Here is a 27,968-nt window from a genome sequence, read left to right as displayed (position 1 = left end):
AGACTAACATTATAGAAAGACAACAAATGCTGCAAAGTCTTCCTTGACATGGCAAAAAAAATAGTATTAGTAACATAGCCAAAATATCAATGCATCTTGACTTTTTACACATTTTGACAATGATATATCATAAACTATAATTTATCTCATAAGGGCTTAACGAGTGCGAAACGAGTAAATATGAATTTATGCATAGTTTTACACTTTCTATTAGAATATTGTGAAAAGTACAGTATGTTTTGGTAAACAGCTGAGAAGCAGTAAAGAGAACAGGTCAGCACAGCGTCTTGCTCTGCTCTGAAGGCACACAGAGTCAAGCTGCAGACACATCTTATCCCTCCCCCTACAGGAAAACATTAATTTCTCTCACAGATGTGGATGTACCATCTATTCTTCTAGTCTGCATTGTGCTGATACAAGCTTTTCCAGAAAGGATTTCCTTACCCTCAGATCTTCTACAGAACACAGGTCACTAAAGGGACAGACGTCCAAGATAAAGAGTGCACATAATCTCACATTCATCATCCTGTTTTCCTATTATTCTTTTCCTTAGAATCCGTTTCCTGGTCATACAAAGGTGTGGACACTTTTCCATAAGCATGTAACATAAAATCATAAAACTTCACTATCAATCAATGATTCAAGTATCTTTGCAAGCACATTTCAGCAACAAGACAGTTCTACGTACTTTACTCCATAAAAACACAAATAAAAAGTCATAAAAACATTATATAGTCTCCAACTGAGAAACCAGTAACAATCAATATGTTGATCAATGTTCCAGTGATTATAGGTAGAAGGCAACTCTAAAAAGGCAGGAGTTTAGTCTTGATTTAAAGGAACTTAATGTTTCAGCAGTTTTGCAGTTTTTCTGGAAGTTTGTTACAGATTAGCGGTGCAGAGAAGCTGAATGCTGCATTTCTGTGTTTGGTTCTGTGTTTGGGGATTCAGAACAGGGCAGAACCAGAAGACCTGAGAGGTCTGGAAGGTTGAAACAACCACAGCAGATCAATGATTTATTAACTAAAAACAGAATTTTATGGTCAATTTGTCCTTCAAATTCTCACAACAGGTCTGAATTTGCATTAAGAAGCCTTTACATTCATTCACCTGAATAAAATTTGGTGCAACTAGTTCAGCCAAATCAAAAGTGCACTACTTCATCACATTGACTCCCATTGCCCTGGCCTTGGTGTTTTCTTAGAGAATATTTATTTAAAAACAAAATGCATCATGAAGACCAGGGCACACACAGGTCAGGGATGTGGAGAAGTTAAAAGCAGCATTAGATCAAGAAAACGAGATCTGCACCTTTGACCATGTCACATATAAATGCTCAATCCAACGTCCCACTGGGGCGAAATATAAAATTATGTCACTCTTTTCAGCTTTTTTCTACAAAAATGTTACAAACCACTTATTATTGTTCTTCCACTCAACACTATTGCACTACTTTGTTTTGGTCTATCACTTCAAATACCAGTACAACACAAAGAAGTTTGTATTAATTTGATAAAATGTTAAAAGGTTTGCAAGAAAATGCGTGAGTATAGTGGATATACCTCATACACTTACATGTCTCTATCTTATTAGGCAGACTGGGGTTTTTACGCCATACCCTTGCCTTGTCACATAAATTTGCAAATGAATGCAAAGCCTAATATAAAATGTGCACAAATAAGAGCTGGGAAAATCAGGAATGAATCATCAGCTTATCATCACGTCTTGTTTTCTCTCCCTTTATTTCCATGTGTGTGCAATGTTGTAAGTATGTTTGTTCTTCACGTTTCAGTTTATTGCAGGATGTTTACAATAGCTTCAATTCAGCTGTAGCACAGGAGTGACTGGGGTTAATATAAATCCTTTAAGCGCGAGGAAGTGATACTCGACTGAAAGCAGAAGAGCATGTGGGAATTCCTGGAAATCTGGAGGAATTTATGAAATAACCCACGGCAGACTAAGAGCAAAAAAGGAGATAAAACATGGAGTTTACTGACCCGTGTTCCTCAAATGGACAAATCAAGGATTCAGGTCAAATTTCTGTGGGTGGGAGACCAAGCAGCATGCATACCATGTGCTTGAATGTTAATTGTCAAGTCTGGACAAGCATGCTGTCTTATTGTGACATAGCACTGTTAAGATAAAGAGACAACATGTGCAAAATTTAGATAGATGTCTGCACAATAGCTTTGGTTCATGTGTAGTTTAACCAAAGCAACATTTATATGATCATAAATATCCAGCACCTCCTGAATCCAAACAATCTAGGATGTTGCAATACAGCTGCAGGGGAACAGTTGTTTCAGAGCTGATCTGTTCCAGATAGTTTACCACTAAGTACTCATACATGCAACAGTACTGTTTAAATTGGGAAATTTAAACCAAGTTTAAATTTGGTTTAAATTTAAACCAAACTGTAAATGAATAATTTACAGCAGGAACATTTAAAAGTGTTCCTGCTGTGCTAAACTTTGCTGTCAAAATCTCAAAACCAAACACAGACTGTCTGCCACACAGCTTGAGCTCATTTCCAAGGAACCAAACAATACTGAAAACGTATTCCCGACAACTCTTGTTTGAAACACCCCTCTTCTCTTAAAGGAGCAGAGGAGGCACTTATAAAAATTAATCAAGTGTCTGCAGAGCAGTCTTGCAACACACTTCCACACTACTGCAGGAAAGGGAACAGGCAGTTTGGCGTTTGAACAGGCAAGCCACATTAAGGATTAGATTTGGAACTTTTAAATTCACTCTCAAGGCAAATATGTCTCTGAGCACTGTTGTTGTGGCCATCCTGGTTTTCCTGACCATACATGAAGGTAAGTTCATCTGTCAAATACATGTTAGTATTCATCTACGTTTTTCTTGTGTGAAGATATTGACTTGCTGACTTTAACTTCTAAAACCTCAGGTTGTGCTGTGGGAGATCAAGTGATGAATTTGCGCTGTCGTTGCATTACCAAGGAAAGAAAACCCATTGGCCGTCGCATAGTGGCATTGGAGGTGCATCCTGTGCGCTCCCACTGTGCAGAAACTGAAATCATGTGAGTCGTTCAGGGAAAGTTGTTCTGCACCCTTGCTGAAGCAATTGGCAGTATTTTTATGTCTTTTTGTAGGAAAAAGTCCTCTCAAGGTACTTTAGTTTTTGATGTCTTGGATCTGTCTTTGATTGCACAGAGCAACTCTTAAGAATGAAAAGCGAAAGGTTTGCCTGGATCCAAATGCTCCATGGGTCCAAAAGGTGCTAGCGATCAGGCGTGCAAGGTAAATGAGCTCTCTCTGAAGAGAAACAATAGTCCTCTGAAGTGTTTATACCACTGGTTTTTGATTTAAAAAGAGTAGACCATGACAAATCAATTCAAATAAATCTTCCATCTTGAATGTGATATTTATTGCATAGTTTAATTGGAAAACAATTTCAGTAACTCGATTCGATGAGTTAAATACATCATATTTAATTAAATATATGCATCATGATTTCATACCTATAGGATTTATGATGACTTTCCATTTACAGACAATGAAAATATGACAAATATTTGAAATGATTTATCATGAGCCCATAATGTTTTTTTCTTCTTTTTTAACATCACAGAAACATGGGCTTTAACAGGAACGAGTAAAGTTTTGAGATACATACTTTGAGAACCAAGTTGTTGTTTTAAGGCAATCATTAAACAAGAGTGAGTGGAGAATACTGCCATATGAGAAACATGCTACAATAGAACAGTTATATGACACCTTAATCTTAGCTGCATGGCAGCGCCAGTTTTTTATGAGTTACCTATTCATGCTTAGTCACAACATGTATGTCAACAGAGAAAATGTAGTTTGTAACTTTAACATTTCCGGTACGTTGCAATCACTGCCAGATGAGTAAAGCTTGAGCCACATTCCTACATAATTATCACTACGGTACAAATTATTTGTAATGTGTGTGTCACGTGGATAGTTTTTCAGGTAACAATACTTATAAAATATAATAATTCCTTTCTTTATAGGCAGAGAGTCCAAGAACAAGCCTCCAAAGCATAGATTTTCATCATGGAAGCTTTGGATGTGAACAGGAACAAAGTTTGCTGTTTGCAAGAACGGACAGGCAAGAGAATGGATACCGGGAGAAGAAAATCTTTTCCAAGAAAGTTTTACATGTTATTAACAGTGTCTTGTAACTTTAGAAAGCTATTTTTGTAAATAATTAAAATCATAATTCTAATATGAGTCATGTATAAAGAATGAATTTCAAAAATCAAACTTGTTCATGTCTAAAATTATTTTCCTCTTCACAAGCAAACTGGCAGATTCCTGACCCGGAGTTTGCATGTTCTCCCTGTGCATGCATGGGTTCTTTCTGGGTTCTCCAGCTTCTTCCCACAGACCAAAAACATGCCTGTCAGGTTAATTGGTCTCTCTAAATTCTCCCTAGGTGTGAGTTTGTGTGTGTGCATGATTGTTTGTCTCGTCTGTCTCTGTGTTGCCCGGCAACAGACTGGTGACCTGTCCAGGGTGTACCCGCCTCCCACCCAAAACGTTCGCTGGAGTTAGGCACCAGCAGCCCTCCCGAATTCACTAGGGAGAATGGTGTGCAGAAAATGGATGGATAGAAACACCTTTGTTTTGATCAAACAACGCCATATGATGGCAAAACGTGGGCACTACAAGCAATTTGGAGAATTTTAAGCAAAACGCTCTCTGCTTCACAGTTTTTCAGTGATCCTAAGGACAAAACCAGATGTATCTGCTAATGCTGATGTAGGTTTCTCTGCTCTAGGGGGGAAAATATAAGCAAACTGCATGTTTTCAGTCCAAAATGTGGTATGCTTCTGCAAAAACTAATGGTTTAGCTTTGAAATAGAAACTAATACATTTTATTAAAAAGGAAATAAAGTATACATTTCTTATTTCATTTACTTTCATAGGACTGGTTGGCGTTATAAAATCAATCCACCCATTGTGTTCCATTTATCCCCGACTGATACATTGGGTCACCTCTCCGCAGCTATCTACTCCTGAGGTATCCCATGGAGTTTCCAAGTCAAAGAATACACCAAACATTATACTGAAGCAAAAAAAAATCCTGTTTTTATGTGAATTTTGATCAACAACATTTATATTATACTAACCTTCCATTGACCTAAATAGGTGATAAAATATTGTGACAAAACATTTCCTAAAAGTGAAATGTAGCCAACGCTTACAATGTAATCAACCGCCAGTGCAACAGTAGAGAAAAAAATAGTCTACCACTCATTCAGAAAATCACCCCTATATATTCAGTAAAATTATAAATCCATCTGACCTACTGTTTAGCAAATATAGGTAATTTTAACAGTTTTCGTGACACTTCCGGTTAAATAAGAGAAAAAAGAAACATGCAACTGATCCTTTCAGTGCAGTTCAGCTCAAGTTTACTGCAAATAAATGACTGCAGATTAAGAGTAAATAAGTCTTTATTATTCCCATGTGCAGAAGAAGGGCACGTGGAATGAAGAAGTCAAACAAGAGTTCATGAGCAGAAGAAACAAAGGGCAACACTGTCCCCTACTGGTCACACCAAATATAACCGAGTTCGTCATTTTCTCTCTCCCCTCACCTGGAATTTACCATTTCCATAAGTAATTCCCACAATTCCTTCAAATAAATAATATTTTCTAAAAAGAAAACCATAGACACAAAATGTGATCAAATTTTTTGAGAGTCACATCTGATTAACCAACAATATGTGTATATCTATTGTCTGTGTTCATGTTCATGTATGTTTATTTCTGTTGTTGTTGTTGTTGTGCTGCCCCGGAAGATTATATAATTTCTTAAATTTACATCAAAGAATCAAAGCAATTCAGGTATGTTTTTGATGAGGGAAAATCATTACAACATGATGTAAAGATCAAAAAGTCTATTTTAAATAATACCCTATAATTTCTCTGCTGCAGTGATTTTTTTATATATATATTTTTTTGTCTTGCAATTATTCGTAACATAAAATTGAAATCAAACCATTTTGTATGAAACTCATACATTTTTAAGGCTTGTTTTGATATATTTTGTAGTTTAAAACAAAATTTAATAATCTTGCTTGCTTTTGATTTTTTTTTGCGTGTTGGTGAAAAAAAACATTGTCTTTCTAAATCGACCTTATGTGCGTCGTGCATAGTTGTTTTTCGTGTGTCTCTGTTGCTGTTTTGAGGATGTAGTCTGACGTTTGTTCAATGATTGATGGAGACAGGAACCAGTTCCCCCTGCAAACTCCCAATAATAAACTGACAACTGATGGATCAAAACATCCTTACATGACAGACAGATGGACTGGCAACGGCCAACATTCATAAAAGAACTGTCTCTGACTGCAGCTTCCTTGCCTTGAAATTGCGCGTGCGCTCGTGTGCGTGTGTGGAGTGGATGAGGAAGAAGGGAAGGGGAGGTCGTAAAGGTAAACGCCCACTTTAAGAAGGCGGAAGATGGAGATTTGTGTTCGCCTGCTGCCGTAAACTGGAAACCTATTTGGTCTGAGCTCCATATTTCGGTGGCACATCTGCAGTCATGATAGGCTGCAGTGAACTACTGCAGCGGCGGCGGCTGTGAGGAGACTCTCCCCCCGGCATGCAGACATGGAGCGCTCGGTAAACAGCTGTTGGAAACGTCGAGCCGACATGTGTTGATCCGTCGAACTATGGCGAACTGTTGAAAGGTAAGGTTTTAAATTTTTCATCATTTGTAGCTAACTGCAGTTGCGCAATAACTAGCGGTATGTTTGCATGCTAGCTACTCATCATTATTTTTATTTTATTGATAGAACTATTAAACTTTAAAGAAAACAGGATCTGGATGTTTGTTCTCAAGCAAGCATAAAGGATACAGAGTTTGCACTATTGTTTCCTCTCTAAAATAACACAGTGATGGTATAACCTTACTAATCAAGTATGTTTGTTTTTATTGTTTAAATAGGTGCTTTAATTGCATGTGCCCCTGTCTCCAGGTGTCTCTGCTGCCATGGAGGTGGGTAGTCTCCCCGTGGAGCTGTGGAGGGTTATCTTGGCTTACCTCCCCCTCCCTGACTTGGGCCGCTGTTGCCAGGTGTGCCGTGCCTGGAGGGAGCTCATCTTCTCACTTGATAACACCCGCTGGAGGCAGCTATGCCTGGGCTGTCCCGAGTGCCGGCATCCCAACTGGCCCAGTCAGCCCCACCTGGAGCCCCCGTCCTGGAGGGAGGCCCTGAAACAGCACGCTCTCGCCACCCGAACCTGGACCAGAAACGGACAGGAGCTCCAGTCTTCCGCCTGCCTGCTCTTTTTCCGCAGACGAAAGGATCGCAGGATTTGGCATGTGGGCCCTGGGTGTGAGTTTGAGACCCTTCGAGGGGCTCTTGGTGTGGTGGGGCCCTACGACCGTGTGGTCCTCCATCCAGGGGTGTATGAAGAGCAGGCGGAAGTGGCCCTGAAAGTGCCTGTGGAGCTGGTCGGTGTGGGGCGACTGGGTGAAGTGGCCCTCCTGGTTTGCATTGAGCAGCAGTGCCCGACTGCCAGGCTGTGTAACCTGGTGTTTATGCCACCCTGGTTCTCCACTGTTGTCTACAAGGTGTTGTCACACAGCTTGTCACACTGCGTCTTAAAAAAGTATTCACACCACTTAAAATTTTTCACAGTTTGTAACTTTTCAGCCACAAACCTTTCTGTTTCTTTGGGAATCCATCTGATAGAGTAACATAAAGTTGTGCATGATTGTAGAACTTTGGTGAAAGGAAAAGGATACATGGCTTTATATTGTTTTCTTTACAAAAATAATTGTTCAATTCATAGATATTAACTTCTTTTAGATGCGTATATCTGCTATTAAATAAAATTCAGTTCAATCAGTTGCCTTCAGAAGTCACCAAATAGTAAATAATCCAAGACTTGAGAATTGGGAGGGAACACAATTGATTGCATCACTTTCTCTTTTCTTTAGACTTTTATCTGTAAATAAAATAGAAAATAATTTATTAGCCTTTCACCACAAAATTGTAGTGTGAATTATTTTTGCAAGTATTTGAGACACTAATAATCTTCACAATTATACTTTAATCTGTCTTGCTGAGTGTGTCTGACTCTACCCAATTTGTCCTTGTCCTCTAGACATCATGGGGTCATGTTCAACTCGATAACTGCAATTTTGAGGGAGCCCAGCTGCAAATCCGTGGTCCTGGGACGTGCCAGGCTCGATTTTGCTCCTTCTCCCAGGGTAGCTCTGCCCACTTGCTGGGTGTTGTCCTAAGTTTGTTGGACAGCTGTGATTTCTCTGGAAGTGACACGGCTTCTGTGACTGTGGAGGGTCCTCCGGCATCAGAAAGGAACTGGGCTTGCAAACACTTGGCTGCTCTGGCTAGGTCATTCCCGTCTCAGTACAGCAGCACTCCCAGAGGTCATGAAGGCAGCTCCAACAACAAGCCTGAACCTCCTGGTGGTAATGTAAAAAAGGAGAACATAAGCATGGAGGACTGGAAGAGACGGACTGGTGGAGATGCAGTGTGTCGGGGCACAGTTATTGAAGATCCCTGGAGTGACGGTGAGCACAGCGATGGGGAGGAGAACCAGGAAGGAACTGACAACACCAAGAAGCTCTTTACGCTGGATTACAAAATCCTTTATGACCACCATGGGCTATCCCATTTACTGAAGCCTCGGGCGGATGGCTCTCTGCCTCTTGCCTCCTCACCCGACCCTCCATCTGTGACCCCTGAACCTCTCACCCTGCAGCAGGAGCTAGACAGGGACCCTGAGGCTCAGATGCTGGCATCATCGATCCTCGGCTGCATCGTGAGGCGCTGCGTGTTTAGGGACGGGAAGGGCGGTGTACATCTGTCAAACTATGGACAAGCTCGACTGGAGGAAAACTTATTCCGCAGCCTCAACTACGCCGTCCGGTGCATCCAGCATTCCACAGTAAATAAAATCTTTTTCTTTCCTCTAATAGATCTGTAAAATGCAGTGTCTCTCAAAAAAACCTACACATTCCTGTTACAACGCCAGGGTCTTTCTGATGTAAAGAAATTATAAAAATAACATAAAATGTTTATTCTGTGCAATCCAACTGAAAAATCTCATTTGTTTTAGGTGGGGTTGTAGAAAAGGTGCAATAACCTTTAATAATTTTTGCACAATTAAAGCTGGAAACTGATTATTGAGTGCCAGCCAACATTGTAGGCACAGTAGTCTGGTTGCATAACTGTTCAAGCCCTTAATTTAATACTTTCTGATTCAATTTCCTCATTTACTCTTATGAAGTTTGCATCATGTATATTGATTCTGTTTAATCTAAGTTAAAGTTCAGCTGCCCTAGTTTGTTCTCGTGACTTTACATTTGCCTGCTTTAGCTAAAGTTATATTTTGCAGGCAAGTTACAAAGTAACAATGGGAACCTGTACAAAAATATTTGTCACAATAGCAATCTTCAACCTGAAAAAATTTGGAGCAACAGCAACATTAGAAATGTGGATACTTTTAAAACAAATGTTTATAAAGACAATAACCATCTGTATTCTTTGTGTAAATGAACCCAGGAGTCGTGATAAATGAAGCATTTTTCTCCTAATCACATCCGGCCTGCCAGATTGGAGCCATATGGGGATGTTTTTGTGAGAGGCGTTATTAGAGTCTAAAGGAACAAAACCTTTAAGTATTTGGGCAACATTTTCAAAAATGTTTTTCATAAAAAAACTTACTGGGCATCAACATCCAATTCCCAATGTGAAGCACAATGGTGGCATGATCATGCTCTGGAATTACTGTTATACAAGGAAAACCTTGTTCTATCGCTAAAGTTATGACCAGTTCCAAATACTAGTATTTTTTGACCCAAAACCTTGAACTGTCTGCTAAAAAGCATCTCCTTGAGTTTATGCACTTGTATGCATCAAATCTGCATAAAAGTGACTTCCATGATGGGAAAATTTAAGCTTTGGTCTGACCAGAAGAGGGCAAGAAGAAGAGATTTCCTCACAAACTTCTAGATCTGGGGAACTTTTTCATGTCAAAGTGGGCAAATGTTGCCAAATGAAGATGCAGAGTGCTGATGATGAGAAAATTAAATCACAAGTTGCTTCAGCAAGGTGTTAGGTAAAGGATGTCACACTGTTTTTTGAAACGGTCTAATTGTACCAACGTTTTGAAATTAAAATTTTGATGTCATGATCTAAGTTTTTTACATCATAAAACCAAAGCATTTTACCAAAGGTGTGTACACTTTTGAGAGCCACTATATTTCTTTACACATTTAGATTTCACAAGTTATTTCCAGGAACATATCAAGTTAAGGCGCTTGTATCATTAGTAATTTAGGTTAGTTTCCTTCTCAGGCTGTTACTTGAGCTGCCGCTTTGCGCTCTCTTTCCTTAGATTGTGATGCTAAGAAACGAGGTGTGCGAGTGCCGTGCTTCCGGTGTGTTTCTGCGCCTTTCTGCTCAGGGCCTCATCGCAGAAAACAACATCCACTCGAACGGGGAGGCTGGGCTAGACATCCGAAAGGGAGCTAACCCCATCATTCTGGTAATTCTGATACCACCTTCTATTAAAGTTAAACTTTTTATTGACAGAAACATTTGCCAATTGAAAAAGAGTCTCCCTGGTGTCACCTCCTTTATTTATTAGTACTGAATCTCCACTAAATTAAATTGAGATTGCTGGCAAAAACTGAGCTTCTGAATTTCAGACTGAAGTTCTGTCTTTTCTTCCACAGTGCAATAAGATACACAGCGGTTTACGTTCTGGTGTTGTTGTTCTTGGCAATGGGAAAGGTTCAGTTCGGAGCAACCTGATCTATAATAACAAAGAAGCCGGTGTGTACATTCTTTTCAGCGGGAATCCAGTGGTGAGGTATGTCAGACTCTATAAACATCCATCTTACCCAGAATTGTTTGGATCTTATTCCCAATGTTTGGACATGGTTGTGTAATTACTAGCCTTCTCTTGCATAATGATTCCTTCACTCTGGATTTTGTTCCCAAGTGTTTTCATTCATCTTCAGTCATGAAAAAAGATTTATGCTTCCACTTTTTTAGGCATGTAATTTTCAAAAAGTTATTAACACTATTGGATTATTTGACTACACACGTGGACTTGAAATTCCATTTTAATTCCATTTTAACTTTAAGAAGATGTTTTGCAGCTATAACTGCTTCAACTCATATTGGAAGGAGTCTGTTTATGGAAATGTTCAACATTCTTTCATGAGAGCATTTGTGAGGTTTGACACTGATGTTGGACAAGAAGGCCTGGCTCACAATCTCTTCTCAGATTCTCTGTTAGATAAAGGTCACCCCTGTTCATAGCCCTGACTATCCAATGGGAAAGACGTTGCTTTGTTAAGGGCTTCCCTTTATGTGGTGAAGCCCATGACACAAACAGCTGCTCAGATTTGTGAAAACCGGCTGTTTTCTCCACATAGAGAGCTCTGCATTGCACCAACCCTCAAATGCACGCCATTTTCCCTCATGATACGAGCTGAGACTGTTCTTGCGCTCTGAATTGTCAATGACGTTCTGGGGAAGCCCATTGACTGCCAAACTCACCCTCTCACAGGCCAGGCTCATAGAGCCAGGCACTCTGGATAAGGATGAAATATTTCTCTGCATGCCTGTGTTAGGAGATCTCTGGGGAGAGGGTGCCCTCATGGCTCACCCTGCAGTGACTAGAAAATCTAACAAGTGCTTCCCCAGCCTGTGGGGAGCTAACAGGATGCATGAATGTTTCCTCTCTCGCACCCTGGCGAGGGTAGGAATAATAAGTTCCAGCGGTGGAAAAGCATACAGTTCTCCTGTATGCTTTTCCACTCGTGGCCACTCGTGTGCTAAAGCATCCAGTGAAGCGCCCTCCTTGGTCAGGGAGAAAAACCTCGGGCATTGAGTGTTCTCCTCTGATTTAAAGAGGTCTACTTCCGCCTGACCGTACCGCTGCCATATTTGGGCTACCACCCCGCTGTGGAGTTTCCACTCCTTGTAGCGGGGATTGCCTCTGGACAGCAGGTTTGCACACCTGTTCATCACCTCTGGCACATGAGTGGCTCTCAGTGACAGAAGGTGTGAACTGGTGCAGACTATCAGTCTGTGTGCCAGCATGTGTAAATGATGTGAGCACAGGCCTCCCTGCCTGTTGATGTATGCAACCACTGTTGTATTGTCTGTTCTGACCAAAACATGGTGCCCTCTGATAAAAGGCAGAAAATGTCTGAAAGCCATTGTAACAGCCAGGATTTCCAGACAGTTTATGTGAGCTGTCCCATGTTTGCGAGCTCCACACACTGTCTGTCGTCATGCCCTCGTCATGCTCCCAGCCAATTAACGAGTGTTAGGATGGTTCCCATGGCAACGCCGGTGTTGTGAAATGCGATGCGTTTCCACGCACTTAGAGCATGTGTCCCAGAAACGACCACTTTCCGGTGGGTATGGCGTGTTGGGCTCAAATTGAGCGATGCTACCCACCGCTGAAACGGTCGCTTGTACAAGCGGCTGAATGTGATGACTGACAGTGCTGACGCCATCAGACCAAGCAGCCTGTGGCATAGCCTGAATTTCACGAGTGCACCTCTGTGAAAAACTGCCAAGCAAGCATGGAAGGCTTTCAATCATTCTGCTGAGAGGTGAGCTCTGAACTCATCTGAATTCAGGGACTTACCGATGAAGGTGATTCCTTGCACTGGGGTTAGGATGCTGTTCTCCCAGTTTATTGTGAAACCCACACTTATTGTTGCTAAAGTTTCTGCAAGACATTAAATCATGGGATCTACTTACTTTCTACCTTTACAGTAGCTTGATAATCAAGTCTACTTTAAAATTTGTAAAGCTGCAGCATAAGAGACTGTTTGTTCTGTCTGCTTGTAGTGGAAATTGCATCTTCCAAGGCCAGGCAGCAGGAATTGCTATAAACGAGAATGGCAGAGGGCTGATAACAGGTCTGTGTGGGTGGCTTTGCACCATTTCTTTACTCACATCAGCAAAACTGGACTCTCACAGATATTATGTCATTCCTTTCCAGAAAATGTGATAAGAGAGAACCAGTGGGGAGGAGTTGACATCCGCAGAGGAGGTGACCCAATACTGAAGAACAACTACATCTGTTTTGGCTACTCCGACGGCGTGGTGGTGGGAGAGAGAGGGCGTGGACTTATTGAGGGAAATCATGTATATTGTACGTCCTTTCTTGCCTGAAAATGGTTGCATTATATGGAGAGCATATCATTTTAGACCAGTTTGCTTTCAAACACTTTCCTCCTTTGATTTGTTTAGGTAATAAAGGTTGTGGCGTGTGGGTTATGTCCTCCAGCCTCCCCCAGCTTTTGGGGAACTACATCATTCATAACTGCATGTACGGACTGGCGGTGTTCTGCAGGAAGGATCCGGACAACATTGAAGCCAGGGAGGGGAACTGGCCTGGTCAGGAAGGGATGGGTGGAGATGTGGGCAATGCGGAAAGGAGAGGAGTTGAAGGAGAGGCCAGGGAAGGGCAGGAGAACTTCAATGAAGAGGGGGAACTGTTCGCTTGGGAGAGTGATCTGGACAGCGAGGATGAGCGGCACTCTGCTCGGCGCTCTATCAGTGTGGCGCTAATGGAGGGCAACTGTGTGAGCTACAATGGAGGTACTAAGCTATGTCACATAAACATGTATACAGTGCATGGCTAAAGTAGAAATGACATCTAAACTTTTCTACGTTTTGGCAGGTGACAAACACAACCGTGAACATATTTTATTGGGATTTCATGTAATGGCCAACACAAGATTGTGCAGAACTATGAATTTGAGCTATTTTTCATTGTCTGATTTGATTGAGGTTGTCTGTGAAGACAAATTTTGAAGTCTTTCACAAACTCTCAATTTGGTATACGACTGGACTTTGTCAGGGTCATTCTAACAAATCTGTGTTGATCTAAACTATTCTGGCTGTATATGTGGAGTCTAGGTCCAGTTGGACTCCTGCAGTGTGAGGCAGGTTTTTTTTTTTTACAAGATTGGCCCCTATTTAGTTCCAGCCTACTAATAACTGACAACCTTCACTGTCTCTGTTACAGAAAAGCATCTACACAATATGAAGATGCCACCACTGTGTTTCAAAATAGGGATGGTGTGTTTAGGTTTATGCATAATGTAGTTTTATGCCATAGTATTTTGCATGTAGGCCAAGCCTAATCAGAAGGTTAGGTTCTTAGTTATGCACAACTATGCATTGGTCAATCACATAAAAACTAATTAACTTTGTTGTAACGTGATAAAATGTTGAAAACAACTTCAGGTTCGGAATGCTTTCTTGCAGCACAGTAAAGTCAGCCTTCATAATTCTCCTGTTTCTGCCTTTCTGTAGCGGTTGGCCTGTATGTGAAGAGCAGCGAGGCCCTGAATGTTTTTGCAAACCTTATGAACAGAAACTGCGGCCCGGGCGTTGCTGTGCTGCAGAGCACCCAGCTGACCCGGCTCGTCACTAACTGCATTGTCGAAAATGACCGGGGTGGCGTAACAGTGGAGAAGGACTGCAGAGTGGAGCTCCGCGGTAACGGCATCTATGAAAACAGTGGCCACGGTGTCAGGTTTAGTGGCAGCGGTCAGATAGTGGAGAATGATGTGGTCAGTAACTGTGGATACGGCATCCAGGTTTCTGCAAGCACCGATATTAAGGTGAGTTGATCTGTTGAGACTTATTTCAGAAACACTTTGTCTTTGTGCATATAATGTGAGTTTTATGATTCTCGTCTCCAGGTGGTTCGTAATCGTGTCCAACCAGCACAGGGTTGTGGTATTGCACTGCTGGGCCCAGTAAAAGGTGTTGTCCATGACAACATCCTGTTTCAGGGTCATCCAGAAAACAAGAAACCACTCCTACACACAGATCCTGGAAATGAAACCTGCGTGTTGCGTAACAACAGTATTCTAAGGTTTAATAGCAGGTAACCAAGCAACTGAGTGAAAAGCAACTGTCTTGTTATTTTCTTCCCATGTAAAAATAAGCAGCTCCTGCTGGTCTTTCATAACAGTGATATTTCAGTTGTACAATTTTCTAGAAATTGAACACTGTAGTATGAGTTTTCTGGTAATTTATACCCACAACTCTTCCTTTGTTCCTGAGAGATGGTATGTGGTAGCTGGCTTAAAAATGTCAGGATATTACTGTAAAGCTAAAGAGACAAAGGAAAAATGCAACTTTCAGGTGAAATTTAGTCAGTGTAATAATGTTCCCAATTCAAACAAAGGACTTGAGTTCTTTTAAATATAAGTAATTTCTTGAAAGGCTGTTCATGGCATAACCTCTAAAAGAAAAACTCTCCTCTTTATTAACTGTTGATGCATTAATAACTATGTGTGGGTTTGAACAGCAGTTTTAAAAAAAAAAAAAAAAAGCTTGTAAAATGCTAAAATCTAAAGGCTTTGACCCAAATTATTTGGCAGTCAGAAGTGCCTCGCTAAATATTATACAAGTATATCTATAATATTTTTTTATTATTATTTTAATGGTCAACTTTTTGGGTTTAGGTAATAAATTAAAAGATGTAAACCAATATTCACATTTGAACTTTATTGAAAAGATAATCCCAAACAAAAATCACACCAATCAAATATTATGTTTATACTGTGGGAATGCTTTTATTGACCAGGAAAATCTAAGCTGTCTGAGTTCATCATTGAGCCAACTGCTGGGCAATCCTGAAGCAAAACTTTAATTTGAGGAAGCAAATATTCTGAGATTGGGGCAGATCTTTGCCATCCAGCAAGATGACATGCAACCAGTAATGCAATCGAATTGTTAGAGCACTTTAGCTCTCCGTTCAGCCTGAGCTTGGGCTATTTTATAAAAACAGTAAGGACAAAAACATTAGTCTCTTGTAGAGACACCCCTTCAAATACTTCCAGCAGTATGGTGACTTCAACAAAGTATTGACTGAAAGGGTCTGAATGAAAATGCATGGCACACTTTTGAATATTGAACCCATGAATCATTTTCCTTCCACTTCACAAGTATTTACTACATTATGTTCTGTCACATAACTCCAAATAAAACAATGACATTTATGGTTGTACTTTAGAAAAATGTGAATTTAAATCATTCGCTCAACGACTACAGCTAAAATAGAGATGTTTTCCCAAATAGCAAATGTCTAAAAACAAGAACTAACATCACCTTCATAAATTCCCTGTAATTTATGATTCTTATTTCTCTCTTTATACTTTTCAGTGGTGCATCTTCCCCACCATGGGTTCTAGAAAACCCACCCCCTCGCCCTCTGGCCAGCTCCCCTACAGGGCTCTCATCCTCCCAGTATCCTTCGCGGCTTGGGATTTCTATGACGACCAGAGTTGGCACTGCCGTAGAAAGCGGATGTCACAGCGGCAGCATGTTCTGCTCCATCCTGTGAATTAACGGCCAAGCATGCAAAAACTGAAGTGTGTTGCTATGAGGTCCCAAACTGGTCACTTTTTACCTGCTGATAATCCAAAAGACGTACTGGCTTTTTCTTCCAGGATTCATGAGATCACCTTTGGCTCTGTATGTAAATGTGATGGGGTTTTTTTTATAAATTAGGGGAAATTTTACAATAAAATGCCTGCACACAAGAATTGAACAAAAACTCATCCAAATATCAACTGCATGTTTCACTGAAGCTTTATTTTAATGGTTTTTACACCACAGACATTTTATCATCATTCTGCTTTTAATAGTTTCTGTTAAGGATGTGCTCTTCAATAGATCCCAGCAGCAGGGGAAGGCTTTAGAAATAACTCATCTGGTACAAATCTGTGCCTTTTTTGATATTTAAAAAAAAAATCTACAATTGTAGCAGGGGGGTTTGGAAAGATGATCGTATGAAGTGAATATGCAACAACAAGCCAAAATTAAGCTTCTGCCTCTTGCACAGTGTGTTGTTTTAAGGTGAGTTTCTGGCTTCAATGCCAACACTCATTTTCTTGCAACCAAACAGAAATATGGCTATGGAAATATGTGCAATATGGCTACGTTCACACTGCAGTCTGAAGTGACCCAATTCCGATTTTTTTTTTTTTTTTTTTCCCCCCTTAATGTGACCTATGTCTGGGTCACATTAAGGAAAAAAACTTGAGTTGGGTCACTTCAAGCAGCAATGTGAATATAGCCTAAGTGAACTCTACAAATGTGCCTATAGAGTAAAGCTGGATGTTAGGTAATCTAGAGGTTGTTTACAGCTTGTTAGTTTTTACATCCTCAACAGTAATCGTAAAAAATAAGGTTTCAAAGTGTCCTCTTTTCTCTTTTGTCTACAAAACATAATAAACGGCTCTTCTTTGTGATGTTTCCATTTCCTGCAGTCCTTTCATCTTTTCTTATATTTTAATGCATCTTCTTCCGTTTCCGTTGCTCGACAAACTTCTCATACTTGACTAGTGGTAGGACAACAGTGGCCTGCCGGTGGTCGTCACTCAGTGCAGCTTCGTCCCTTTTGGCTCTTGCTGGTTTAATCAAAGACAGTCCCATTGACTTTGCAATCTCGATCACCCTGTACATAATATGTGGGTCAGAGATTTTATTTAGGAAAAAGAAACATCTTATACTAATACTGTCATAGTTTAAATAACACTTTTTAAAATTTTATGATTATGTTGACTTAAATAAACAGTGTTGTTAAATGTATTGCCCCCTTAATGATTTCTTCTAGTCTTGCTGTTTTGTCAGAGTTAAATGACTCAGACCATCAGACAAAGACAACCAGAGTAAATAGAAAGTGCAGATTGTTTACTAAGGGAAAAACTATCAAAAACAAATTTGCCTTTTGTTAGAAAGTAATTGCCCCCTAATAATTGACTGTTTCACCCCTGGCCACAAAAACTGAAACATTTGTGAAAGCTGCTAATGAGTCAATTATATATCTGAGGAGGAATCACTTGTTTTATTTCTGCCACACTTCTGTTTGTGAGCATAGAAGGTCATGCAACAGGATCTCACAATCTGATATGATGCCATATTTTGACTGGAAAACATCGCAGATGTTTGACTGTCTGTATGATGTTATTTTTTCACATTTTACTTCAGATTTAATGGATGCACTTTTCAATAGGCTCCACTTTTGTCTAATGAGCTTTAAGATCTTGGGGATTATCAAAGTGCTTTTAGGCAAATGTGAGGTAGGCTTTGGTGTTCTTGGTATCAGTGGTTTTAGTCATGGAGCTCTCCCATAGCTTACATATATGCCTATTTCCTTTTTCGTTGGTGAATCACAATCAACAAAAAAGATATTCTGGATCTTCTGTGATCTCCTCAATGAGTTCAATATTCTGTTGGAACAATCTTTGTTTATACATGGCTTTCTAACCCCTTTCAATTACTTTAAATCCATATGGGATAGCTTATTTTCCCTTAGTAAATTAAATCATTTGAAAATGCACTCTAGTGCTGATAACAAAATCTGTTCCATCTGAAACATGAGTGTGGCAAAAAAAAAAAAAAAAAAAGCCAAATCTGGGTGCAAATACTTTTTTCCAGCACTGAAAATAAAATCAACTCACTTGGCTTTGGTGATTCCCAGATCACGATGCAGTAATGAGAGGTCAACAGTCATGTGACCCATGTGCAACAACAGAGCCAAGCTGTACGCTGCTAATTTGGCACGCATTGATGTTGAAACTATCTTCTGCACCCTAAACACAGGAGGGGAAAAAATAAAGATAAAAGATGTGATTAGGTTATTTGTTTAAAACAACAAATTTTAAAGTCAATCTGAAGTTGTTTTTTTTTACAGGACGAACTTTCTGGTCAAAGAATTGGTGCAAAACGACGACAAGTCAAGCTAACCGTCACTTCATCATCATACCTCCCATTGTCGAAACTCTCTACAGTGAAAGTTCTGAACAGCTTGTTCTGAATGATGCGAGGGCAGCCTTCATCATGTCCAACTGTACACATAAAGAACAGAGAGCAAAGAATGTTCTAACTTTTCCCTCTGATGATTCAGCACACACAGGTAAAATGTTCTGGGTAGTTTTTGTGACTCAACTTCGGGAGGAAAAGAACATGTTTTATTTTTCAGAGTTTGAACATTCAGTCAGAATCAGGTAGGAGGATTAGACAATCCTGCTGCTGAGTCACAGTAACATTTCAGCTGAGTTTTTTTAAAGAGTACTCCAGTGATTTTGTGCTAAATTGCCAAAACATCTTCACACCAGCTTAAGATCTTGAGTGGTTTGCTAAATGTTTACTTCAACAACGTCCTATTTTTCTGTTTCCCCTTCAACTTTGTTGAAAATGTTCCAGGCTCAGCCACAGAAAAACATCCTGGAAAATAATGCCGCCATTACCATATTTTTACCTTAAATGTGAATTTTACATTTCCTTTGCCAGAAAAATATTTCTGAAAGGAGTGACAAGAAATATTAAATGTTTTCACGCTATATTAATTTTTTTAAATGTACCTTGTCAGTTGCTCCAGCTACCAAATATCAGATAAGTGGCTGAAAGGTAATTTTCTTTTATTGACTTATTTACTTAATACCCATTCCTATAATGATTTTACACTTTGTTAATAAATGGACAGTTTAAATTGTCATTTTCATCTAAAATATTTGTCATTTTTATTAGCTTCATTGGAAACCAATGAAGTGCCCACATTTGTTGACATTTTGTAAATAGATATAGATATATATTTTTAAACATCCATCTCTCTTGACAGGTCTGTGCAATCCCTACCTACCTTTATAAATGCCTGCTTCACAAAGATCAGAGAAACCTTCCATTGTACAGTGCAAAAGAAGAGTAAAAGCAGACATACTCACACTTGCGTTGGACGTTCTTCTGATTTGCCAGTTTGAAGAGCAGAGAGAGGTAAAAGGCGCAGCGTGCTATTCTCTCTCTGGCTTCACCTTCAGGTGGCAGGCTCTCTAAATGCTTCACAACACTCAGTGACCTTCAATCAAGGAGTAAAAGTAAAATTCATCATGCAGAGAAACACTGCTAAAGAAATGTCAGGCATTGTGAGCAACTTGTTGCCCTACCCTCCTTCATCTCTCATCTTCTGCAGCTCCTCCTTGGTGAGTGCTGCCATCTTGGATCCAGGCTGCTCCAAAGCAGCGAGCTCGACTGGACTCAAGACTGAGGAGATCGATTAAGGATGGAGAAAACCTCCACTGTAACTCCAAACATAAAGCTATGGTTACATTCCTAAGGATTTACACACAATGATAGGAAGCAAATAAAAGATACGCTCATCAAATGGGTATACGTCTTCTCGTTTGCCTGCGTTTGGATTGCAAGGAGGCAGGTGGGACCCCAGGGTCTCTTGGGACTCTGTCTCAACCACTTCCTGTTGGAGGGCTGAGGAAAAAAAAGAAAAAAGTTTCCAGTAACATAGCCACAATGAGAAATGAGGGTCAAAGCTTTTTTTTCCCCTTTTACTGATTTTTTTAAGACAGAGGAGCTGTTAGAACCTCACCTTCCAGACCTTTCTTTTCAATAACAGAGGTGGCAGCTTTATCCACTGCAGCCTGCAGGGCATTGCTACCCACCTGGTTTAGCTTGCGGGAAGCCAGGGCTCGTTTCTGCTTGTTGGTGCCAAATGCCTCAATCAACATATCAACCTGAAGACAAAAGGAATCAGATTTAAACATGATTTCTGCCTATTAAGTCATTATGGTTTAATTAAGTGGGAGAAGAAAATAAATCTGTGTACTTTGTCTCTGTAGGATTGAGAAGTATCCTGAGATTTGGTAGTTGATGTCTCCCCTGGTGTAGATGCCACAATAATTAAGCTTTTTGAACAGTTCTCAATGATTTTCAAAGGAAATGAGAGGCACTGATGTTACAATCAGTACCAATGTGTGTTGTTGTTTTTACCCGGGATAACAGGCTGCATGTTGAACAGCACAGCGTTATGCACCTCCATTTGCATGGTCTGTTTGTTCAGCACTCCAACATAATATCTGGGAAAACACCAAACATCATGTTTAAAGTTCCTAACCCAACTTTACAACAAAATCACTCAGAACTATGAATCATAGACAGTTTTCTAACCACAAATGTGGTTGATGGAAAAAGATTAAGAGTTTTCAAAAATCCTTAAAAATTAAAATCTGGAATATGTCGAATGATTCTGTATTAAAACCGCCAAATCAAATTCTTTGTAGCCCCATTTACTCTTGTTTGCTCTTCCACCATATTAATGTCAGGTTACCATTTTGATTGGTATACCTTCTATGATGTCATCAACAAAAATAGATCCAAAGTTTGTTTCTAAGTGGAAATCTATTCTACTTTTCCCAGCTCATGATTATTCTGTGTACATTTGTTAGTGGAGAAAATACACCACAGGATAGCATCTTTAAAAGTGACATCTGCAGCAGAAAAACCTCCAACACATTTCTTTTAGAACAAACATAATTGTTCTTACTTGCAGAGGGTGTTGCATTTCAGAGCTCCCGCTCCAAAATTCTGACCAACATAACTCAGTCTGTTTGATTCAGCAACCTCAGCAGAAGAAAAACATGATACGCATAAAAATCCAAACAGCATAACCTGTTTGGTTATGCTGTTATAACCAAACAGGGTATACAGAAATAAGAAACGCATCATGCACCAACATCTTCCTCACCAGTATCCGCCTGCTCTTCTTCCTCGGGTTGTTCTCATCTCTGTTCTTGTACATGCTGAAATCGAGGCTCTCTGCATTGGTGACGCAGCCATTGGAAAAGCGGACTGTGTGAGAGAAACATTCAGAGACTAGTTGTTAACCTCTGATGCAACACATTTGAGGAGAATAATGCATTTATTCATGGGTTTGAAGTCAAACTGCAGCGAGCGAGCTGCAGTTTGCCCACGTGTGCGCGCACTATTCCCTAAAAACGGTCTTTAAATCTCACACAACACTAAGCGACGATGTCGTAGTTAAAATTCAGGTTCAACGATTTTATATGTAATAATGATATGTATTCACCAATAGCTGCTTTGTCGGATTCAGTCTCTTCCCCACAGCACACTAAAGAGCAGGAGGCAGCCATGACAGTTGTTGTGGGGTTTCTTTTTTTTTTTTTTTTTTTTTTTTTATATAAGGCGGTGTTAAATGTGTTATACTGCCATCTAGAGGCGAGGATGTGTTACTATCCGGTCACCGCACTTGAGAATTAATATGTGTTTTTCTTTTTAAATCGTTATTACACTGTCAAAGAGCAGCTAAGCTATTCAGTCCGTAAAAATTTGCCAAACTCCAATAAAAAAAGCAGAGTGGAAAACACCCTGACTGTACAGAGCCGACCTAAGGCATAATTAAATAAAGCAACTGCTTAGGGTCCTCGGATCTTCAGGGGCACATAAATGCTTCAATTTAACACATATCTAGATTTTTAACATTTTATTTTCTTGAGAATGAGAATGACAATTCGAATAAATTTTATTTAATTGTTTCAGCACAGCTAAATTAAAATATTAAATTTATTTTAATATTCCTAGTTTGACTGTTGTGTTACCAAAACCACAATCTCATGCTTTGTTATCTTTGTGTTTCAGTTCAGTTACTTCACAAATATTTCTCAGTGAATAATAACCAATTATCAGTGAATGCTTTTAAGTTCAGCCAATTAAATTTGGCTTATGGAGATCATAGCTAGCTGGCTAATTTCCGTCTCTAGTTACACTCCTGATAATGATGGGGATGTTCTTAACACAAAGAGGGGTTCGTAAATCACAACCTTGGGCCAGTCCTGTGAATGTAGATTTAGTTCTCAATTTACTGATGTATCATGAATTCACAACAAAATCAGTTATGTGTTACTTGTAACAAACTCAAAGGTTTTCATCAAATCTTCACTTCCTCTGTCCTGGATCTGCGTAAATAAACAGCCATCTCCATGAAGAACCTAATCCATTTGGGGAAAAGTCACAAAGTTTTGAATCGCTCTTAGTCTGACCCCTACCCTAAGACCATTTTGCCGTTGGAGTCCCAACTGGGAGTGGAATTCCATGGCAACTAAGGAATCAGGATCATTGGGGTACTCAAACCCCTCTACCACGTTAAGGTGGCGATTCACCAGAGGGGAGCGAGTCCCATCAAATGTAATTTGATGAGACCCCCCATCCTGAGCAAGCACACGGCGCCAGTGGAGAGGAAATCTCCCTTTAAAAAGGAAGAAACCTCCAGCAGAACCAGAATCAGGATGGGCAGCCATCTGCCTTGGCTGGCCGAAAAACAAGATGACAGGAAAGAGACACAAACACACAGCTGGATCCAAATGGGCTGAGAAAACACAAACCACAAAGTTATTTGCAGTATTAATGCACATGTACATCATAATAAAGGGGAAAATCCACAAATTACAGAGAAATCCTGCAAACTTTACACAAAAAGGAATGGAGGTTAAAATTACAATTTAATCCTAGTTACAATAAAATGCATTGACCTAATAAATTCAGTTTATTACGTCAATAGGGAATATTGTAATAATACAAGTTAAACCACCATATTTTCCTAAATGTGAAGGTGAATCAAACTGAACATTTGTTCAAGCAATAATTATATTATAATTGTTAATAATTATTTTTGCAATTTTGTACAGCATATTAAGTTGTTTATCCATTATCTAACACACATATTTTCGTGGGGTTGCTGGTGACAGTCTCTAGCAGTCAACAGGTAGGAGGGATATACTTCAACACAGAGACAAACACACACACTCATGTGTGTGATGTGGGAATTTAAAAAGAATCAATGAGAATTTAGAGGACTGTGGGAGGAAGCCGGAGCACCCGGAGAGAACCCACACAGAAACCCTGAACCTGGATTTCAACTCAGAATCATATTGCTGCAAAACCACAGTGCCATCAACTGTGGCACAACACAGCCATACTCTGAGTTTCTCTTTTTATATATTGTTAATACTTTTATCTTTATCTGAACCTACCAAAACTACTACTTAATGTCCTGCCACTTTGATGTTTTTACAGCTGAATTTCCCCACTGAAATAATTTTCTATTCTAGTTTATTCTATTTATAAACCTGTATCTCATAATTATGAGTTATCTCATGATAATGATAAGATTAGGCGCTTTATATCATTATTATTATGAGTTAATGAGTTAATATCTCATTACATACATTTGTAATGAGATTTTCATACTAAACAGCTAAATAGCTTTCCCACTGACGTTAATTATTTCCTAAAACTTCCTTTTGTTTTTTAAAAACCAGAGCACCTGGAGAAAAATGCAAATCTAAAACAACCCAAAGATAGAAAGACTAAAATTCAATTACAAATATTCAATTTGACCACAGTTACAAGGCAATGCAGCTAAATGCAGTTCAGAATTATAAAATGCACAAATAAAATATAAGTTTTCCCTGTTACCAAATGAAACAACTATTTTATATCCTAGTGTTAAAAATTCTCTTCTAAATGCTTCTAATTATTCACCTGTAAACATCCATACATTTTCTTACACCCTCATCCCATTGGGGTCAGGAGGGGCGCTGGTGCTTATCTCCAGTGGTAAACAGGCGATGTCTCCAAGTATACCCTGGACAGGTCGCCAGTCCTTCACAGGGCAACACAAAGACAAGCAGGACAAACGATAATACACAAACCTAGGGAGAATTTAGAGAGACCAATCTACCTAACAATCATGTTTTTGGAGTGTGGGAGGAAGCCGGAGCACCCGGAGAGAACCCACGCATACACAGGGAGAACATGCAAACTCCATGTAGAAAGACCCCGGGCCGGGAATCGAACTACAAGGCAACAGAGCTATCCACTGTTCCACTATGCAGCCCTACTCTTAATTTTCTATCCATCCTTTTTCTGTACACCCTTGTCCCTAATAGGGTTAGGAAGGGTGCTGGTGCCCATCTCCAGTGAACATGTAGGGCGAGAGGCGGGGTTCACCTTGGACAGGTCGCCTGTCTGTCGCAGGGCAACACAGAGACAAACAGGACAGACAATCATTCATACACACACACACACACACACACACACACACACTCACACCTAGGGAGAATTTAGAGAGACCAATTAACCTAACAGTCAAGTTTTTGGAGTGTGGGAGGAAGCCGGAGAACCCGGAGAGAACCCACGCATGCACAGGGAGAACATGCAAACTCCATGTAGAAAGACTCCAGGCCGGGAATCGAACTACAAGGCAACAGTGCTACCAACTGTGCCACTATGCAGCCCTATTTTTAATTTTCCTTTTAATATATTTTTAGTGCTTTTATTTTTGTCTGAATCTACACAAACTGCATGCCTCGATGTCCTGCTAAAATCATTTAAATATTAAATTCTATTTATTTAATTAAATGTGTTTATGCTGTTTAAATTGCATCAGATTTTTACTATATGAATTATATATAGTAAATATAGTTTAATCAAGTTAATTTGAAATTTCATTCTGATGTTTTCAGTCTGATTCCACTGCACCTGTCTATACTTACTACCCTTTATTTGTTATCTTCTTGGGCGATCTTTCCATGAACTCTGAAATTATACAGACAGGTATACTGCCGATGGCCCCAGTTGCTGCTGATCTGTAACTTTATGGACCTAAAAGCCGCTCCTCTGTGGCTCTGTAATGACAAAATGATATATTAGCTGAATATCAAATCAGTAAACCTAAATAGGAAGTTTAATTACATTCACTCATTGTTTTGATATTGCAAAGCCAGCAAGATTTCTAATAATGCTTGAATATTTTCCGTTTTGTCATTTAACAACCACAAATTTCAACGTATTTGATATTTTATGTGACACACCAACAGAACATAACACGTAATTGTGAAGCTGACGGTGATGATGTGAGGGTGGTTTTCATTAGCAGATGGACAGAGCTATAAATACAGATCAGTCCTTGAAGGTATGCAGAAGACTTAAAAACTGGGTGGACAGTATGACAACAACCCTACACAGCCAGCAATACAATAGGAAGGTATAAATTCAGCACCACATATGACAGGTATAGTCAAAGTCCAGACATACATCCAAAACAGAATCTGGGAAGACTGAAAAAATTCAATTTTAGATGCTGCATCCAAATTGACTGAGCTTTTGTTTTCATGTATAATTTTCTATCTGATTCACAAAGATGAGCTACTTTCTGTTGGCATGTTTCTGTTATCAAGTCCTAATAGGATACAATAATGTTTGTATTTTAAACATTAAAACACTGAAAGGTTCAATGGCTATAAATATCTTGCAAACTGATTAAGCAAAGTAGTTAAGAAAGTACTTGAGATAAATGTACCTGTAGCGCAAAGGTCTGAAGCGGATTTTGGTCATTTTCATACAGAAAGGTTCCCAGGTGAGTCCATTCCTGTTCGGGCTCCCTCATTCCCTGTAAACCAAAATTAGACAAATATTCTTAGAAATATGTCTGAAAGTTAGACTGTGTGTTTCTGTTTAATATTCAGATACTTGTGGCTTACATAAACAGAAAACTCCTTGGGAGCACTCCAGATGTTACCAGTCGGGGACAACATTTTAGGAATGTGTCCCAAGGTGACTTGACTGATAACAACTTTGTGGGACAGGGCGATGACTAAATGTCCCTCAGAACCTTCAAAGGCCCAGCACTCTCCTGGGTGTAGGCGAGTCCTCCCCTGAAGAAAAAGAGTTCAAAGTTTGTTAAAAAAATAAACAAAAGTCTTCTAACTATTGCATCATATAGAAATACCATTCTGCTTCATTTTCATGTTACATTATGATTGCAGTTCAGTTCATACCTGAATGACAATGCTTGGGTGGATCGATGGCTGTTGAATTCCAAACCCACTGCATCTTCGTATTTGGCCAGGATGTATGGCCGATGGCATCCAGTGTATAACCTTTGCTCCTGTTTTCAAACACACACAGAAAGTGAATTAAAACAATCTAAGCTTAAAACATTCAGTTAGATTTATGATGGTAATGACTTACCTTGTGATTTCAGTGCAAAGTTGGGCAACAAATCTACCGATGGAAGAAGGTAGTCCATCTTATTCTGCAGGCCAACCAGCACATCCTTCATTTCCTGTTTTTGTTTTCCCTCATTTTCAGATCCTGGGACAGAAACCTAAACACAATTGAAGTTAGCAGTTTGGTCATATCACTAAAGAGGACATTCAAATATGGGTTATTATTAATAAAAAGCTTACTGTGTTTATGGTGGGGGGTGAAGAAACCGGAGGTTCCATCGTCAGAGGAGCAAGAATTCTGGCAAATCCTAAAAGAGAAGGGGGAAAGTGACAGGGTCAGTAACACTGCTTCCAGACAAAAGACTTTCTACAAAATATTGGTGGTTGGCTGTTTGTAGAAGAAAATCATTTACCATAAATCAAGGCGAAAAATAAGATGCTGAAAAAACAATGTTTCAGCTTGTATTTCACCATGTCCCCATTGCTGCTACTGCTCCTGCAGTAGCTGATGTCCATTTCTGAAACGGAGTTGTTTCCCTTGCGGCCATAACGGCGGCGGTATGTCCACTTCCTGTTCAGCCAAGGTAGAACAAATACAAATATGTAAACAGATGCATGGATTAGAAGACTTTTGAGTTAAATATGCAAAGTTTATTTTGCAAAAGTTTTCACTCAAAGAGTAGGAATACTTTCGCCACGTTTTCCATTGAATGTATTTGATGACTGATCTCACCTGACTCTGGTCTCTTTATAACACACATTCGGTGTTCCATCAGGGTTGTAATATCCAGATGATTGCAAACGAACACTTCGTCTTGACATCTCTAAACTGAAGCAGAGACATGGAAAGTTGGTCAGTGACTCTAAAACAACACATGTCAAATATGTAACATAACTGCATAGTTTTTGGTCTGTTTCAACACCTGCAAATCATTTGTGAAATATAAACTGATTTATTTAATATTTAAAGCCATTCCAGTCATAGTATTATTTCTGGCGATAAATAGCAGTCACTGATCTTTACATTTTCATATGAACTAACTTTAAACACAGAACTTTAAATCAACTGCTAGAGCCAATTTTTTCAGATTTGCTCTTTTTCACCATTGTCAAATATGCAA

The 27,968-nt window shown here is 39.6% G+C and overlaps 4 protein-coding genes across 4 annotated transcripts; 2 read left to right on the top strand and 2 right to left on the bottom strand.

Annotated features, from left to right (window-relative positions):
* The first annotated feature begins 2,261 nt into the window (after window positions 1-2,261).
* On the top strand, window positions 2,262-4,254 carry LOC122829434 (C-X-C motif chemokine 2-like). Its single transcript, XM_044113981.1, has 4 exons — window positions 2,262-2,819; window positions 2,912-3,044; window positions 3,178-3,264; window positions 4,002-4,254. The coding sequence occupies exons 1-4, from the start codon at window positions 2,765-2,767 to the stop codon at window positions 4,033-4,035; spliced, it is 309 nt and encodes a 102-aa protein (XP_043969916.1). The 5' UTR covers window positions 2,262-2,764; the 3' UTR covers window positions 4,036-4,254.
* A 2,103-nt stretch (window positions 4,255-6,357) lies between these two features.
* Window positions 6,358-17,290, top strand: fbxo10 (F-box protein 10). The gene is made up of 11 exons (XM_044115373.1): window positions 6,358-6,688; window positions 6,977-7,575; window positions 8,112-8,918; window positions 10,371-10,520; window positions 10,711-10,847; window positions 12,851-12,921; window positions 13,005-13,157; window positions 13,256-13,606; window positions 14,327-14,637; window positions 14,719-14,906; window positions 16,190-17,290. The coding sequence occupies exons 2-11, from the start codon at window positions 6,991-6,993 to the stop codon at window positions 16,368-16,370; spliced, it is 2,934 nt and encodes a 977-aa protein (XP_043971308.1). The 5' UTR covers window positions 6,358-6,688; window positions 6,977-6,990; the 3' UTR covers window positions 16,371-17,290.
* Window positions 16,596-21,993, bottom strand: polr1e (RNA polymerase I subunit E). Its single transcript, XM_044115374.1, has 12 exons — window positions 21,909-21,993; window positions 21,567-21,670; window positions 21,366-21,442; window positions 20,813-20,898; window positions 20,649-20,701; window positions 20,412-20,556; window positions 20,183-20,293; window positions 19,975-20,071; window positions 19,756-19,886; window positions 18,798-18,879; window positions 18,493-18,624; window positions 16,596-17,486 (listed from the first exon to the last, which is right to left on the bottom strand). Exons 1-12 carry the CDS (start codon window positions 21,970-21,972, stop codon window positions 17,321-17,323), a joined length of 1,248 nt encoding a protein of 415 aa, XP_043971309.1. The 5' UTR covers window positions 21,973-21,993; the 3' UTR covers window positions 16,596-17,320.
* A 3,362-nt stretch (window positions 21,994-25,355) lies between these two features.
* Window positions 25,356-27,671, bottom strand: LOC122830203 (SUN domain-containing protein 3-like). Its single transcript, XM_044115372.1, has 8 exons — window positions 27,581-27,671; window positions 27,261-27,418; window positions 27,088-27,155; window positions 26,870-27,005; window positions 26,677-26,786; window positions 26,380-26,553; window positions 26,199-26,288; window positions 25,356-25,524 (listed from the first exon to the last, which is right to left on the bottom strand). Exons 1-8 carry the CDS (start codon window positions 27,667-27,669, stop codon window positions 25,399-25,401), a joined length of 951 nt encoding a protein of 316 aa, XP_043971307.1. The 5' UTR covers window positions 27,670-27,671; the 3' UTR covers window positions 25,356-25,398.
* Window positions 27,672-27,968: the final 297 nt, after the last annotated feature.

The sequence above is a fragment of the Gambusia affinis genome, linkage group LG04 (genome assembly GCF_019740435.1).
Source record: "Gambusia affinis linkage group LG04, SWU_Gaff_1.0, whole genome shotgun sequence".
NCBI lineage: Eukaryota > Metazoa > Chordata > Actinopteri > Cyprinodontiformes > Poeciliidae > Gambusia > Gambusia affinis.
Note: the sequence above shows the minus strand (reverse complement) of the source record. Positions and strands in the feature narration are given on the sequence as shown.

Coding starts and splice junctions, on each gene's coding strand:
- fbxo10 (XM_044115373.1), top strand. CDS start 6,991: ATGGAGGTGGGTAGTCTCCCCGTGGAGCTGTGGAGGGTTATCTTGGCT. Junction 10,848..12,850: donor AGCGGGAATCCAGTGGTGAG/GTATGTCAGACT, acceptor GTCTGCTTGTAG/TGGAAATTGCATCTTCCAAG. Junction 13,158..13,255: donor TGAGGGAAATCATGTATATT/GTACGTCCTTTC, acceptor TGATTTGTTTAG/GTAATAAAGGTTGTGGCGTG.
- polr1e (XM_044115374.1), bottom strand. CDS start 21,972: ATGGCTGCCTCCTGCTCTTTAGTGTGCTGTGGGGAAGAGACTGAATCC. Junction 20,557..20,648: donor CTCAATCCTACAGAGACAAA/GTACACAGATTT, acceptor TTTTGTCTTCAG/GTTGATATGTTGATTGAGGC. Junction 20,294..20,411: donor TGAAAAGAAAGGTCTGGAAG/GTGAGGTTCTAA, acceptor TTTTTTCCTCAG/CCCTCCAACAGGAAGTGGTT.
- LOC122829434 (XM_044113981.1), top strand. CDS start 2,765: ATGTCTCTGAGCACTGTTGTTGTGGCCATCCTGGTTTTCCTGACCATA. Junction 2,820..2,911: donor TTTCCTGACCATACATGAAG/GTAAGTTCATCT, acceptor CTAAAACCTCAG/GTTGTGCTGTGGGAGATCAA. Junction 3,045..3,177: donor TGTGCAGAAACTGAAATCAT/GTGAGTCGTTCA, acceptor TTGATTGCACAG/AGCAACTCTTAAGAATGAAA.
- LOC122830203 (XM_044115372.1), bottom strand. CDS start 27,669: ATGTCAAGACGAAGTGTTCGTTTGCAATCATCTGGATATTACAACCCT. Junction 27,006..27,087: donor CACCCCCCACCATAAACACA/GTAAGCTTTTTA, acceptor AATTGTGTTTAG/GTTTCTGTCCCAGGATCTGA. Junction 26,554..26,676: donor ACCCAAGCATTGTCATTCAG/GTATGAACTGAA, acceptor CTTTTTCTTCAG/GGGAGGACTCGCCTACACCC.